Raw genomic sequence first — 17,476 nt, forward strand, 5'->3', positions numbered from 1 at the left:
TGATGATATACATCGAAGAGGAGTGAGAGACCTATATAATCAAGAGGGTTATCAAACTTTGGGTGAGTGAACAGACAGAAAACAATGACTAAAGACTAATTGAAATCTCTGTGTGTGTGTGTGTCTGTGTTTTCTTTCTTTAAAAATTTAGGTTTATTCCTGTAATTGATCCAAGTTTGTTTTGTAAAAGATTTTGTGGAAGGCGATTTTGTCTTAAATGAATTAAGGAATTTACTTTTCTTCTAACTTTAAGTTTCTATCAATGAAGCAATGATATGACTTATCTTTTTTTACTATATATTGCACACTGACATCTGTTTTCTTGGTGTTTAAATTTGATTAATTTTGTATGGAAGCCATTTAATTAAAAAAGTTATTCTTTTTTTTATTTCTAAATAATGCCCTTGGTTCTTTTCCTTCTACCTAGAGATGCAGCAAGGCAGCAACAATGACTGAGAAAAGGTGCCTCACTTTAACTCCTCATAATGAAGGATTATGTGCCTTATTGTTGCAGCACCGTTCATAAGCTGTGCTTATTCCTCAAACTCATGCTAATGTTTCAGTTATGACCTCGGGACATAGCTGGGGCTAAAACCCACAGGCATCTGGTTTAGATAGATACGCTGCCATTACACCAAAATCAAAGAACACTATTTACAATCACAAATGGATCACTTTAAGTGATTGTGGAGGCAAGTCAAGTGACAAGAAGAATGTGGGAAATGTTTCTTTCAAAGAGGAGGGAGTAAATGAGCTCTTACATTACAGGCTGTTAAAAAGGTAGCTGCAATACTAATGCACACATACCAGTTCATTCCCGTCAAGCTATCTGTTCATCTGTTTAACACAGAGCAGTTAACTTTCATGGCAGATTTTCCTCAGACAGGTTGTATTTTTTTTTTATAATAGAATAAAAAAGGTGTCTAGACATTCTTATATCCAGAATCTTTTGTACTAGTCACCCTATTTTTATTATGTAAAGATGTTTTCCTTTGGCAACAGTGAAAAAAAATCAGTTTGACTTACCAAAGTCGGTATTGTTTGTGACAGGGTTGCGATCTTTAAGTGAAATTTTCTCTAAAAGTTTTTGCACAACATCTTCCAGCTTGTTATTTTGACATGTTCCATAAACATACTTAGTGGTATCACCTGAAGCTTTATCGGGTGGTGAAGAGTCCAAAAAGGAATTCTCAGTTATTTCATCAATGGATGAAATATCTTTATCTTTCTCCAATGCAGAGTTGTGATTGGCAGGGGTGAGTGAACTTTGGGTGAGTGAACAGACAGAAAACAATGACTAAAGACTAATTGAAATCTCTGTGTGTGTGTGTGTCTGTTTTCTTTCTTTAAAAATTTAGGTTTATTCCTGTATTTGATCCAAGTTTGTTTTGTAAAAGATTTGGTGGAAGGCGATTTTGTCTTAAATGAATTAAGGAATTTACTTTTCTTCTAACTTTAAGTTTCTATCAATGAAGCAATGATATGACTTATCTTTTTTTACTATATATTGCACACTGACATCTGTTTTCTTGGTGTTTAAATTTGATTAATTTTGTATGGAAGCCATTTAATTAAAAAAGTTATTCTTTTTTTATTTCTAAATAATGCCCTTGGTTCTTTTCCTTCTACCTAGAGATGCAGCAAGGCAGCAACAATGACTGAGAAAAGGTGCCTCACTTTAACTCCTCATACGAAGGATTATGTGCCTTATTGTTGCAGCACCGTTCATAAGCTGTGCTTATTCCTCAAACTCATGCTAATGTTTCAGTTATGACCTCGGGACATAGCTGGGGCTAAAACCCACAGGCATCTGGTTTAGATAGATACGCTGCCATTACACCAAAATCAAAGAACACTATTTACAATCACAAATGGATCACTTTAAGTGATTGTGGAGGCAAGTCAAGTGACAAGAAGAATGTGGGAAATGTTTCTTTCAAAGAGGAGGGAGTAAATGAGCTCTTACATTACAGGCTGTTAAAAAGGTAGCTGCAATACTAATGCACACATACCAGTTCATTCCCGTCAAGCTATCTGTTCATCTGTAACACAGAGCAGTTAACTTTCATGGCAGATTTTCCTCAGACAGGTTGTATTTTTTTTTTTATAATAGAATAAAAAAGGTGTCTAGACATTCTTATATCCAGAATCTTTTGTACTAGTCACCCTGTTTTTATTATGTAAAGATGTTTTCCTTTGGCAACAGTGAAAAAAAATCAGTTTGACTTACCAAAGTCGGTATTGTTTGTGACAGGATTGCGATCTTTAAGTGAAATTTTCTCTAAAAGTTTTTGCACAACATCTTCCAGCTTGTTATTTTGACATGTTCCATAAACATACTTAGTGGTATCACCTGAAGCTTTATCGGGTGGTGAAGAGTCCAAAAAGGAATTCTCAGTTATTTCATCAATGGATGAAATATCTTTATCTTTCTCCAATGCAGAGTTGTGATTGGCAGCAGAGTCTTTATTTTCAGAGTATTTTCTTGTTTGACCCATGTGAGATACATCAGTCCCATCTTCCACATCCAAATCAATGTTCTCTGTATCCCTACTAAATGAAGAATCACTCACTTTATTAGCTTTTCTAGATTGTTCTGGGGAGGATGAGGAAGAGCTCCAGCTTGTGAAGGATCGTCTTACAGCATTGGCCAATAACTTCAGTGGAGAAAGAGGTGCATCATCTGTTCCTCCCACTGTACTGTTTTTGTCTTTCAGTGGTACTGATAAACCATTCTGGCCTTCAGATAAAGGTGGTGAAGCCTTTCTGTTTGACATAGGTAATGCTGAAGAATCACTTGGTTTCTCTGTTTCTCTGTCAATGCTTCCTTTTATTATAGCGCTTTCAGAGGACGTTTTTTTCACATGGATTTTATTTCTGTGTCCATTTCCAAGTGGCTCATGTTGCCAGTGAAACTTTGGTTTCTGAAATGAAAGATAAGCTGCCTTCTTCATTGAAAGTAGCCCTTGGTTATTTTTAGGTTCATCTTGTATTGTGTTATAGTCTTTTTTTCCCACAATGAAAGGATCCTGACTGGTATGTTTCTGTGTCGCAGTTTCTGATGATTGTGTATACTCATCAGCGCTACTTAAATATTTGCCTTCCTGACCATATATGGATGCAGTTTTCCCTCTGTATTCTACAGAAGATTCTAATAGGTTTGTCTGGACATTGTCTTTGTGGTTTATATTTTGTACAGTGGTAATATCCTTACCATGTGGTATATAGGCTGGAACTGAAGACTCCTGAAGCTTGACATTTTGCTTTATAAATTTTGGGATATGAAATTTAGACTGTTCCCTTTGATATACTGTCAAGGATTCCTGAAACAGCAACAAAAAACTAATTAATTTAAGCAAATCAATTTGTAGTTGTGTTCTGACATTGTTGTACTTTCCTTTCATCTAACATAATGTGTTAAGTCAGACATTAGTAATGTCAGTGAGTTACTTAGAACTACACAATGCATGCATAACCATTTCCAACACTGATATTAATAAGATGAGGTCAGCTGAAATTTCTCAAGTATACCTAACATCAGCTGAGGTCTTACACATGCAAGAAGGTAGGTGGAACTGTTAGATTGTGTACCAGACTGGTCTGATGCCAACAATACTGCTGGTTTTGTATTGGTCTAGAATATGAAACCAAGACTTGAGCGACAAGATGAAGCCCTAAGTTTATTGATAAGTCTGTATCTTCATTCTCGCCTATGATCATGAGCTTTGGGTAGTGACCAAAAGCAGGTCTCACATACAGGGAGCCTGAATTAAGATTTCTTAGAGGGTAGCTTGGCTTACTCTTTATGATATTTTGAGGAGCTTGACACACCATGTAGGCCTTAGGGTACAGTCACTGCTCACTGATGTTGAGAGAAACCCATTGAGGTGATTTGGGCAACTCACAAGAATGCTCTCAAATGCCTTCCTTGGGAGATGTACCAGGTATAATTCACTAGGAACAGGCCTGGGGCTGACCCCATGGCACACTACGGGTATTGTATGTCTCAAAATGCCTGGCAGTTCTCAGATCACACAGGGTGAGATGAAGACTGTTGCTGGAGATAGGGGTGTCTGGGCTATCCTAGTCCATTTGCGATCACCAAAACCCTCACTAGCACAAGAGGATTAGAAAATAAGTAATACACACACACACACACACACACATATACATATATATATATATATATATACATATATATATATACATATATATATATACATATATATATATATACATATATATATATACATATATATATATATATATATATATATCTGTATATGTGGGGGTGTGTGTGTTTTATATTTTGATGGGTGCCAAACAAAAGGAACAATCTTAGTTAAAAAGAATATCAAACTGAGTTCCAAAATACTGCACGCTAAAAACAGCTTAAGTTGAAGGAACAACATATTACTATGTTGAATTAATCTGAAATAAAGCATTACAGATTCATATTTTAATATGAGGGCTGTGCTCTCATGTACTTCCCTATACCAAACGTTTAAAGCTCCCCATCTCCCCTTTTTACCACTCTGTCTCTAAATCCCTATATTTCACTTCAACTGCATACTGACTTTCACTCTTCAGTAACACTAACGTTTTCTGATTCTTCTCCCTTCAGCTTTTCCTGACCATATATTCATTTTATGTCTAAACTACCATGCATAAAATGCTTTTCACTAATTGCTGCATACTACAAACCCTACCCCATTTTTGTGTTACATGCTCTGCACACCGGAGGGACTGCAGATTACTGTCAGTAATCAAAAACAAGTTAATCAATAACAGTCTCAGTAATAAAAAATCAAAACTGCATCTGACAAATTAGAATTTTATGGGGAGCAAATCCCCATATCACTCATGCATGTTGTAATCTCTTCTGTTTTAATGAATTCAGTAGGCATTGTAACACTGGTGAAAGTGAAATATACCTTGAGCCAACTTGCTTGGAGTAATCATAATTTTGGTGAACTGGAAAAAAGTGAGTTTGCCAGTTGGTTATTGAAGAACACTTTTTTTTCTTGAATTTTGTTAATATTCCCTTTCTCTTTGTACATATACCTCTCCTGGTCATCAGGTAGGACAGATGGAATACACAGTTTTGCCCAACTCAACTGAAGACTAATCAACAACTGTAGGTAAGCAAGGCAGCTGGTGCACTGGAGATGGCAATTGTTTCTCAGGTTAAGTTGCGGTTTCTTCTTGTTCAGAAATATATATTGATATAAAGGTGCGATCACTGAATGATGTCTATTTGCATTTGGTGGCTATGTAAGCATGTTGTCACAGTTCTGGGGATCACATCAAGTGGATGGTTCAGCAATGGCTTACTGATTGCTTGCTCATGGACAGTGGTGTTTACTCATGGACAGTGGTGCTGGGGTGTTGACATGGCTGCATCCACTTATCTCAGCAGCTAGCTTTGCGTAGGGAGGTGGTTCTTTAGTGGGACAGGCTGCCAGATACTTGAAACTGCTAAGTAGTTCCACTGCTTTTCCTTCTATTCCAATTTGCTGCTTCTGACTTCTTCCATTTGCTGCCATGATCACTGCCTTGTCTGTTTTCAATTTCATCCCATGTACCTTCAGTGTTGCATTCCATTCCCTTGTTCTTTCTTGAAGTTCCAGTTCACAATCTGCCTGCAATACCACATTGTGTGCATACAGCATCTTGTTAATCTGTTGCCTCTGACCTGTTTGCTAATATAGTCCATCACCAATATGAAAAGGAGTAGGTCAGAACTCAACCCTAATGCACCATGTGCTCTATTCCCACTTGGAACCCCTCTGTTTCTACTTGTGTCATTTAATCCTTATACGTAGCCTGGACTAATTTTTCCAGTGTTTCCAGTACTTTGAATCATCACAGGACCATCTGCATTAGCTTCCTTGGGACTTTGCCACATTTCTCCAAGTCTAGGAATGTCCAGTTGGACTCTTTCCTCATCGCTAGCTTCTTCTCTACTATCTCACTGCGATCATCAGGTTAGTTCTACTGCATTCGGATCTGAATCCAAACTGCCCATCTTCCATCTTACTGCTCTGTTTATTCATTTATCAGTTGCCCTCTCTAACACTTTCAAGTAGTGCAACAGGAGTCTGGTACCTCTATACTGCCCATAGTTGTAAATATTCACTTTGTTCTTGTGCACTGGCACTAGCATACTTATTTTCGTCATCTGTAATATTACTTTCTCTCCATAATGCCAAGAGTACCCTCAGGAGCCATTTCTCTCCTAGCATACTAATCTTGATCATATTTGCTGGGATCCCATCACAGCCTGTTACTTTTCCTGGCTTCATTTTCCTTCTTTCCTTCCTCTTTCATCAAGGCTGTGTATAGGGCAGTACATCTTTTTGGAGTTTTCTTCATTTAGATGTAACTAGAAGCACTACTTCCATCTGTATCAGTGCATTGGTGAGCAGGTTATTGCTGGCATCCATTTTGAAAAGCATCTCATAACTATCTTTTATCTTTGTGTTTTCCCTGCAAACTGATATAGTCAGTCATCTGCTGAGACACTTTTCAGTAGCTGGTTGAGTGCCTCTGACTGCTTTGTTCTTTGCTGTTGTGACCGCTCTCAGCCTCTTTGTTAGCCAACCAATTTTACTTCTGATCTTGATCCATCTTTTTGATCACTCATTTTTTCCTGCACTCCTCTTTTGTTTTGATAACTTCCTGAACTTCTGCATTCCACCACCAGCTTTCCTTATGTACCTTATTTCCATACCTGTCTCAGGCATATATCTGTTCTAGAGTCCTCACACATGCTGTTTTGAGATGTTGCCATTCTTCTTCGACTGTATTATATCCCCACAATCCCCCTGATAATGCAAAGGAAATAATGCATACCACAATCCCCCCCAACCATTACTAGGGAAGGTCATCAATGCACTTTCCAAGGCCAAAAACACTGCATCCGTGCGCCCCAATAACATTCCAGGATGCTTAATAAATTGCATAAAACATGATCTCTCTGGTCCACTTGAATCACTTTTCAACTGTAGCCTATGGTTAGGTTTTGGGCTTAAGGAATGGATGGCTACCATCATTCCCCTTTCCAAAGGAGGTCCATCCACTGATTTGGGTAGCTACAGGCCCATAATTCTGACCACCTACATATGTAAGGCCATAGAAAGAATTACCATAGGCATGATAAACAAGGATACAGGTAACCTGCAAATGCTGGAACCATCACAGTTCAGCTTTGTTAAAGGAAGGTCATGCCTACTGAGTCTGGATGACTTTCTTGAGAGGGTCACCAAAGCAATGAATTAAGACAAGACTGTGCACACAACTTACCTTGATCTGGCCAAGGCTTTTGATACAATACCCCACTCAGGCATTATAGCCAAGCTCACTAATTTACATATAAAACCTTTTATCACCTGCTGGATAGCCAACTGGCTCAGTGATATGACCCATGAGGTCAAAATAGGTGAGGCCACCTCCACCAAGAGGCCTGACACTAGCAGTCTCTCCCAGAGCTCCGTACTGGGCCCAGTCCTTTTTGGTATCTAATTTCATTGAAACAAAAGCAAATGCTGAAGGTTTTTAGCAGACTAATTTTGCAGATAATTACAAGCTGGGGGGGGGGGGTTGTCAATGAATCCACTTCAGACACTTGCATTCTTCGAGAGGGGCTATCTCTGACTAACAAATAGTGCCAAAGCCATGGTCTCAAACTCATTGCTAACAAATGCATAATTGTACCTTTGGGAAGTCAACCATCCCAGCAAATTACTGTGTGGACAAAACGCCCCTAAGAGTTGATCCAGTGGTCAGGGATCTGGGTACACACGTAGACGGCAGCCTTAGCTTTGACCATGTGGCCACGATGGTGAGGAAATCATTTTATGTTATGCAACTTATGAGTAAAGGCATGGCATCTAGGTCCAAAGAGGCCATTATCCCACTGTACACTGCCCTTATCAGACCAATCATAGTGTGCAATACTTTTTTTGGCATGTACCTGAGTAGGCACATGCAGCAACTAGAGTGAACTCAGAGGTTCCTTAAAAAAAAGAATGCAAAGCATAACAAATGTACCTTATGCAGAATGCCTTAAAGCCCTTTCCTCTATTTAGCCTCTTACAGACTACGGAGGGGTGTTCTTTGCCTGGTTTGGAAAGCATCCATAAACCCCACACTTTTGAATCTCCTGTATGTTTGTAAATCAAACAGTACCAGAAATACATGGTCTAGGGACTTGAATTTTGTCTGTGACTTAAACAGAACCTGCTGGAGAGACAAATGTGTGTCCCAGAGACTGCCCTTCCTATAGAACAGGTTTCCCATCCATGTGAAGCCGAGTTCATCTATTACACAATTTAAGAACAACCTACACCACTGGATAGGGAATAAGACATTTACAGCAGGCCTAGCATCCATGTCCCTTATGGACAGAGGTAGCTTTATAAATGCCCAATGTCCTAAATACAGAACATCATTCTTTTGGGAAAACTTGGCTAGGCTTAGAATGCCTCCCCAAGGGATCATTAGCCTAGTAACAATTTATGAATCTAGGAATCTATTTCATCTTCTTCCTGAGGTGCTAGAGCCCTGTGTGTTTCCTTGAAATTGTGTGCTTTCACTCTAACTTCCAGGGTTTTAAACCTAGTTTCTGATTAGTTTAGAGCCTTCTCTGACCACTGCTTGCAGCTGATTGTGGCCACAAGTGGTTTATGCTGTGGGCCAACTGTTTTACTGGGGACAACTTTGCAGTTTCTGATTCTACCCAATGCCCTTCCTTATAAGAAGAAGTTGACCTGAGCTGCAGCTGGCCATGCTTGCACATTATCTTGTGATTGTGTCTATTGATGAGGCATGTGTTGGCCACCAAGCCATTTGCCAAACAGAAGTCTAGAATGGCTTTTCCCTCTTTTTTCCTGTTGCCCCACTCATGAGAACACAGGTAGTCCTCCTATCCTGTTCTGTGTGTCCCAATGTGAGCATTCAGGTCGCCTATTATCAATGCCAAATCATATCATCCTATCCATCTAGTAAGTCCTGTATCTGCTGACTGAATTTATTCTTTTTCTCACCATCCCAGCCCTGCTGTGGGAAATAGGCTGAGAGTATGAATGCTTATCTTTACACTAGAGTCTGAATGTCTTGAATCTATCTCCAATTCTGATGACACCCCTCACTGCCTTTAGAAGACCTATTACCAAACTAGTTTCTTTCTGCCCTCCTCCTGAATAGCAGACTCTGGATCCCAAGCCATAAAGTTATTCACCTCCTGTCAGTTAGCCTACATTACCAATTCTTAATGTATGTTTGCCATGTTGATTGGTTTTATGTCAAGTTTCCTCTCAAAAGAGCTCTCTCAGGATAATCCAAGCTGGACACTAGTCAGACAAATGCATATTGACCCAGGACTACTTTGGCACACGCTGACCAAAAGAGGCACATAGACCCCCTCCCACTGTTAGCATGGGTTCCTGGAAGAGTTTAGATTAAGCTGGGTCCTCAACCTATTTATCACCAGCAATACCTATGCCTATCTTGGCAACATTAAACAATGTAACCAAATCACCCAGAGATGGCATTTACACTTTTGAGTGGCTAGTGCTAACACAGCATACCGTTTTTGATTTATGTTTTCTTATCTAGATAATACTGCATTTCACAGTTGGGCTATACAACTCTTACCTCAATAGGCACCACTTACAGTCTCTGCTGCCACCCATGAATCCATTCAATTTAGTTTGGGTGACTGAGATGGGAACATACAGGATGCTTTTGGGAGGAGCTCTACGGAGACATGGGGAGCTTATACAAACTCTACACACATTGTACCGGAGGTCAGGCTTGAAGTCTGTGTCTTGTGTTTGAGAGACAGAGACCATAACCATTATACCCACTGAGGCTCCTGGGATCTACAGATTTTGACAATTTCATTCTTTGATGTGCATCATCTCAGACTTTGGGTTCTCTTCAGCATGCCTAAAATCCATAAAAATCACCTTAGACTCTCCATTCAGGCTGATTATTTCAATAGGAGAGTCCAGGTTTGGCAACTTGGCATTACAGGTAGATGAAAGTCTTAATAGATTTGTTTCCAATGTTCCATCTTTTATCTTAGATTCTTGAAATTACCTGCATAAACTTAAAAAAAATGTGTCACCAGCACTTTAACCCAGAATATATTTCTTATTACCATTGATATAGCTGCACTGTATACAAACAGCTTTCAGCGTAAGGCTATAGACATATTGAGGTAGCTATATTACAGGGTTTGGAAACATTTTCAAATTATGATTTTTTATTTGCATGTTAGTTCAATCATCATACTTCAGGATAAATATATATTTTTTTATATTTCAAATGATTATATAAAATGCCAATAAATAAATATTTGTTTTTCCCATTGCTCCTGCGGACCATCAAGCCTGCCCTTATAAACCCATTTGCCATCCTTGGCATTCCTCCCAGAGATCAAGAGCTATCTAGGGGAGGCCAACATACAACCTCAGCAGTGGGTTGTGCCCTCAATCCACATCCTGGCAACGAGAGCATATTTATTAGGCCCAATCTCTCCCCTACATTGTTGAATGGACAATACATCACTCCAGGGGCCACAATACCCTCCCAAATGTGGGTATACTTTCCTGTACATTCAAGAGGAGAGCTACAACCAAAGACCAAGTACTCACCCCCAAGACCACTTCTTTTAGAGCTACCCCTTGTCCAGTGGAATAAGGCACTTGAATGGCTCTGGAGTAATCCTCTTCTACACAGGATGAGCATGTCCATCCTCCACGCAAGTTCCATCAAGCATCTGAGATGCTAATCAAGCTAAAGTCTCCTGGGCCATGGATCTTAGCTCTTTATGCCACTACAGGTGGCATGTTCCAGAATTTTAAGCAGGTTACAGCAGTAGCAATGGGAGCCAATTTGTCCCCCCCCCCTTTGCCTACCTATTTATTTATTTTACATTTGATAACTGGGAAAGCCCGTCTGGACAAGTAGTCCCTTTTCAGTGGAGGTAAACCATGTATATAACAACTGCTTAACTAAAACCACTTGACCACTTTTATCCATGTTTTGTTGATCTTGCTATGATCTGGGCTGGTATGAGAGAACATTTTTGAACAAATATTGCAATAGCAATAGTTTTTAACCTTTATACAGTAGCAACTGTGAAAAGTGATTTAGTACACAATCTGGATAGAGAGGTCAGCTCTGACAGGGTAGTCTTTTTTTCATTAAATATTCACAGGAAACTTGCTTTAATAATTCATTTACATCGTTGCAGTAGCCTTCCTAATCACATTCACAAAAATGTTAAAGTTCAAGCCATCAATTCTAAACGTAACACATGTGAAAAGAGATTTAAGGATAAATTGGTTAAATCAGTAAAATTGTATATGTACAAGGGATATGACAGACTTTCGCACAAGTACTGAAAATACATTACAGAACGAATGGCTGCAGTTCTACAAATCTATCAACTTAATCAAAAAGCAACATTGCTGTTAGTACTGTTTTTGTTTTTTTTTCAGGACAATCACACAGAATTTAGAAATACTTTCATTATGAATTTCAGTGTAGCTTCATCAGAGAATATTTATTTTATTTATTTTTTGTTGATCATGTTATTCCCACTAGACTAGTAGTCTCCTCAGGGGATAGTTCACGGTAACTAGAAAATTTTAAAAGTAAAAGCAGATTTATCTTCATAAACAAAATGGGTTATTTTATGTTTATTTTCAAGAATGTTACTACTAAACAAACATCCTCGTGATATTAAAACTTGGACTTATCCTTGTGTTTTTTTTCTTTTTTTACATACTATAGGTAGATATGAGGATCCATTGCTGGATTTAGTATACATGCGGAGAACCACTGGAGAAGAGAGATATTTTAATTGCCTCTCTCATGGGGTCGTATATACAGCTAAGTGCCCCACTGGCTATGATGGCCTGTACTTGTGAAAGACAAAGCATGGGCTGTCACAGCATTATCTGAGAGAACGTTTATTCTGGTTCAAACCTTAATTTTAAAAACATGCCTTCTATAAATACAGCTCTAGATGTGAGAACAGAAGCTTTGTACCTTATCATTGCATCCGAGTAAGGCCTCCAAGTTCATCTCTAGTTAACGTCTACTGACACCTCTAGGCGTCAAATATTTCAATAATTCCAAAACCATGCTATGGACAACAAGGTTTTAAAAGAGTTCAACTTAAAATTTACACAACGGCAAACTCAACTGCATTAAAATTTGATATCTGTTTAGTGCAGACAGAGACATTAACTGTTGTTTTTATTACATTAATTTATATAGATATAATGTTCACATATTTCTAAATATCTCAACAACCAAGTAACACAGACAGAACTCCTTAGCCTCATATAAAAGCTCTCAGCTGACAAATAAAATGCTACTGACAGTATGTGTGTAACTCCAGTGGTTGCTGAGATATTGTAAGTTATTTACAAAATATGACAAATGTAATAGTTAATGTGTTTACTGTGACTTATAAAATTCAGTTTAAGACTTAGAACCTAAAGAATACTGCCACTATAAAAACAGTTTATGCTGAAGAGTGTGCCATTTATACTTCTTTCATAACACCTGTGGTTCCAGATATACGAACATTTGTTTGAAATGTGGGGACATAATTTGATTGTCAAAAGGCTTTGGCTCCACCCATTGGAAGTTGCAGTGCAAACTTCCTGAGCTCCATTGGAGTAAAGGAGTTAAAGAGGTTCTTGTTTGTCAATTGTCTGTACGAAAAAAGGGTTTTGGGTAAGGGATGAATCTAATAGCAGCTTAGAAGTTAATTGCAATGCCAATTATTACTGGATGTAGGCCACCCTCTTGTTCTAATGAATGCATTAGTATTAACACCATGCTGACAGAGGCAATGGAATCCGTATACAATAGGTTTTAGCCAGACCATTAATATGTACCACAGCTGTACTAGTGCTTCCTTTGTTGCACTATTTACAAAGTTTACTTAGAAATATGCATGACTTTTTTTACATTTATACAGGCAACTGATTTTATGTGTTCATGTATAGCTAATGTTCAAAGCAGTTTACTTTTTAATGTTTTATATATATCTTTACATATTTTTCATGTCTTCTTACAGTATTTTTCTTTTCCACTTTGTTATGTCAGTGCTATTAATTTTACTCAGATTTGTTGATGAACCTCAGCCTTGGAGGCGGGGGGGGGGGGGGGTGACAAAATATAATGACAGAAACAGAGCATGTATGAGTTTTACTAAAATATTTTAAATGGACGGAGAGACTTGTTCAACTCTTTTTGACCTTATTTAATTCAACTAAGAACAGAAATTTCTTTCTGATGAGTTCTCAGTGTTACTTTTATGAGAGGAAAACATTTAATGATTTTATATTTTTAAACAAATCAGGTATGACTGTTTGGCACCATTACCCTATATTTTAATTTTATTTTCGCATGCTGTGACCATCTCTGTCAGTTTTTAAGTATGTTTTTTAGGACAGGAGTGAAATTCAAAACCATGACACCAATGGGAGCCAATCGATTATATGACTGCTATTTCTGCAAGTGCTATCACTGCAAATGATTATAACTAAACTACTTTCACCCATCACTTAGACTGCTCTTTTCCTAGTGCTATGTAACTTTTGAGTTATTATACATAAATTTGGCTGCAGGAGAATCACTCGTTTAAGGAATGTATACCCAGGAAAATATTCTGTTTATGTACTGCTGAAAGTATATTTCAGTAATATGGATTTGGGGTAATGGAACTCATCGAAATTACCTTCATCAAGCTGACATGAAACCCAAACATTACATCATAAGTCATATGTTGCAAGTGGATTTCACCAAAACCCCATACAAAATGTGGAAATGTGATACTTTTTTGGGAGGATGAGCCCTTACAAACCTCTAATGTGGGAGGCTGCCTCCAACATCCTTGTGTACTTATACATATCACTTTTAAACTTGAAAACAAATTCAAGAATAATTCTAATGGGTATCCCTTTTCCCTAAAAGTCCTTCAGTAATTATGATCCCGGCTTCCAGCAAGTGACACAGTATGCATTATTGTTCTACACTTCTTTCTGACTGGATCCTGGCTCATTACAGATAAGGCCAATCAGTGCTGATATTCATAATGGAAATTTATGCAGCTTCCCTAATAATGCCAAGAGCTAGAAAGAGTATATAGTCTAATCTCAGTGCCAAAATGGTTTTGACTTTTCCTTGCAGCTAAACATCAAGTCATTACGGCTGAGTTTGCCTCTACGCATTTCTGCAGGTAACCTCTACTGAGCATCTAGGCATCAAACATTGCTTGTTCATATTTGCATTAACAATTCCACAACCATGTTACATACAATGCACTAGTATATTTTATCTTGAAGCATACATGATGGCAAACACAATTGTATTGATATTTGACCTGTCAATGAGTATTTGTTAGAACTGTAAGGTGGTAACTTCATTTTTTAAAAGCTCAAGCCACACCCAGTGGGAGTTAAAAGTACACACTCAAAACAGCTCGTCTAATCTCAGCGCCAAAACGGTTTTGACAGAATACTTGTCCTTGCAGCTAAACATTAAGTGTTCATCTAATCTCAGCTCCAAAACGGTTTTGACAGAATAATTGTCCTTGCAGCTAAATATTAACACGTGTTCCTGCTGTCCAGATTTGATATTAGAAGGACTAGCTGTGGAACCAGGTTAAGCTATTGAAAAAAGAAATTCAACACTGAAGAGCGATGGTACATTACATCATAATTTATTCAGTCACCCTTTGTGATACAAGTCTTTGGTGCCCTTTGTTTGGGAAATCTGGACACAGAGCCATGGGAATACTTTCAGAATATAGGCAATTGCTGGTCATTTCATGTCTCTTACAGGATAATTTTAATTGTAAACTGTAGTTGGAGCTTAGTTCTCTCAGCTGTAATGCATACATTAGGACATATAAATGAACATACCCTCCAACAGCCAAATATGGCAACACGCGGAGGTATTAACAACACAAATTACAAGCACTTTAAATAAAACATTGTCCATAATTCCAACTCCTTGCCTTAGAAATTCTTTACAGCAGTACTGTTTCTTGTCATAATTAGGACAGAACAATGAATCCTGTTTCTGTCAGGTGGGATGTGAACTGTTTCAGTGATTGCAAGAACCAAATCTCTGAAAATAGCAAAGATAATAACACAGATGACTGAAACTGTTTGCTGCTTTGTTGAGCACTGCTTATTTAATTCACTTTATTTAAATATTTTTCAATTGTCAAGAAACTGAGCTATCTTTTGCTTTGTCTTCAACAACCATCTGACACCACTGCTGACAATGTCATTTTAATGTACAGCTTTAGAAACATCTGACGGCAATGATTTACATAGAGACTGCAGGTATAATTCCTTGACTTGACTGAAATACCTGCCCCAAAGACTAAATTCTATGATGAAATATTAAGACTTGATACATGGATAAATTCATAACCTAGCGTCTTCCTCACCCCCAAGGAACACGCCTCCCCTACATATTAGACATTGAAAACCTCTAGCAACATCGGGTTTCAATGAGATGAATGGATGTGATCCCATAAATTCATCTCGGGAGTCAGTGGCTACTATCGTCTAATTCTGCCAAAGTGAATATTATTGCATCTTGTTCCCCTCAGTTTCTTCTCTATTCTCTTTTCTTCCCTTTTTCCAACGTCTCCCTATATATCTTTCCTCTATCATAATCCAAGCTGAAAATATTCTGTCTGCTGTTTCCAAATTAAGTCTACCTCCTACAACATCTTCTGAAATCTTAGCTCACCTTCAAGGATTAGTCTCCCAGTGCCGAAACCCTTAGCTCTAGATAATTGCCACTGCAGAAATGATATCACACCCCCAAGTGTAAAACTGGAAAATGAGGTTGTGGATGAATGGATTGTTGGCTTAGCCTATAATGGCCGACATGCTACCAGTGTAATATAAACCTGTGAAGGAGTAACACAGGCTGGAAAATGAGACTTAATTCACAGAAGGGCTTTTCAACTAGTCATAAGGAGCCATCCAGAGGAGATATTGTGTGAGCTTTATGACAGCTTACCAGCTGTCCAAAAGCCCTCAAACATTTCAAAAGTATAAGTATGAAAGATATTGGCTTACTTCCTGTACAAAGCATTTATAATTAGACAGCAAGTTTGACAAATGACCATTGTGTATCCATTAATGGAAGAGTATGTTACCTGCATGCAATGCTTAACATCTCCCTTTGCACAGTTTCCCGGTATCAGAAGGCTACCCTTGCCATTATATTCAAGATGATAGCTAAAAAGATCTGCAGACTAGTTCACTCACTTGAGTAATGAATGTGCAGTTAAATTGTTACATTGATCGAGGCTGGCCATAACAAGGTTAGAAGTAAGTAGCTTACACATATTCACCTTTAAAAGAAATTATATGAGGGCTTGTTTGTTTTTTGTACTGCTACAGTACCCTCATGAAGAAAGCAAAAACTGCGGTAGGAAGTTAAAAAACCATGGGTGCGTATGCTGGCAATTTATGCACATGCAGATGGAGGCATAGATAACTGTGATCTAGCCTGAAATTCAGGACTATGAAAATATTCCAGGTGATTGGGGTTATTAGGGGTTATTAGGGGTTATTAGGGGTAAGCATGCAAAGCATGGGATCTTTTGACACTTTGACTGAAAGCAGTTTTGTAGATGCAAATAAATGGAATCCGATCTTCACTTATATTTTTAAGCCTGTCATTCAATTTATGTGTTAGTTGTCTGAAAGTATAGTATCTACAGTTTTATATCTTTATACGCTTAGCTGAACTTCTATCACAGGTCTTTCTCATTCTTAGTGAATGCAACTCTGCAGTCAGGGAATAAAACTGAATATTGATGTAATGGTCTTTACCCTCCATCCACAGCTGTGTGACCATGGTGTGACGGTGCAGGGGGATTCCACCCTTGCAAAAAAACAAATAAATAAATAAATAAATAAAACTAAAAAAAAAAAAAAAAAACTTTTGCTAATTTTTCTTTGAAACTGTAATGCTCGAAATACTCATTCAAGGGCTTCAATGTCATCACATAAATCCAAGCAATGAAATGCCATCATAGCCACATAGGAATGATGTCACACACCAGTATCCCATCTCTAATCCCATCAGTGGAAATGAATGCACAGTGACAGATTTAGGTATCTGGGTGGAGTAATGCTTAACGGTTAGCTGGATTATCAGCTAATCTAGTAAAACCATGGGCTGAAGCTAAACAATGGTCTCCTGTCAAATGACTGAATGCACAGATTGTTGAAACCCATATCATCGAAAACATATGATTGACAATTCAGTCCATCGAACTGTTCTGACAGATTGCGTTACAGTAGGGATCAGGAAAATTTGCCCTTTTCCTCACTGTAGTGCAATCTCTGAGTTGTTATATATAATTAGCAGGGGGTGTGAGGGCACAGGGTGGCTTTCCCCCCTGCAAAAG

General features: G+C 38.2%; 1 protein-coding gene across 10 annotated transcripts in view; it reads right to left on the bottom strand.

Moving 5' to 3' along the window:
• The window catches only part of LOC122815864 (F-actin-monooxygenase MICAL2-like), a gene marked incomplete at its 3' end in the record, with an annotated part of 2,588,394 nt that overhangs the window by 236,176 nt on the left and 2,334,742 nt on the right, over positions 1 to 17,476 (bottom strand). For 9 of the 10 annotated variants that reach the window (XM_044088691.1, XM_044088682.1, XM_044088687.1 and 6 more), the window contains 1 exon segment: positions 2,231 to 3,323. In XM_044088691.1, coding sequence (XP_043944626.1) covers positions 2,231 to 3,323 — 1,093 coding nt within the window. 10 annotated transcript variants of the gene reach the window in all.

The sequence above is a fragment of the Protopterus annectens genome, chromosome 11.part0 (genome assembly GCF_019279795.1).
Source record: "Protopterus annectens isolate FY-2018-M chromosome 11.part0, PAN1.0, whole genome shotgun sequence".
Taxonomy (NCBI): domain Eukaryota; kingdom Metazoa; phylum Chordata; order Ceratodontiformes; family Protopteridae; genus Protopterus; species Protopterus annectens.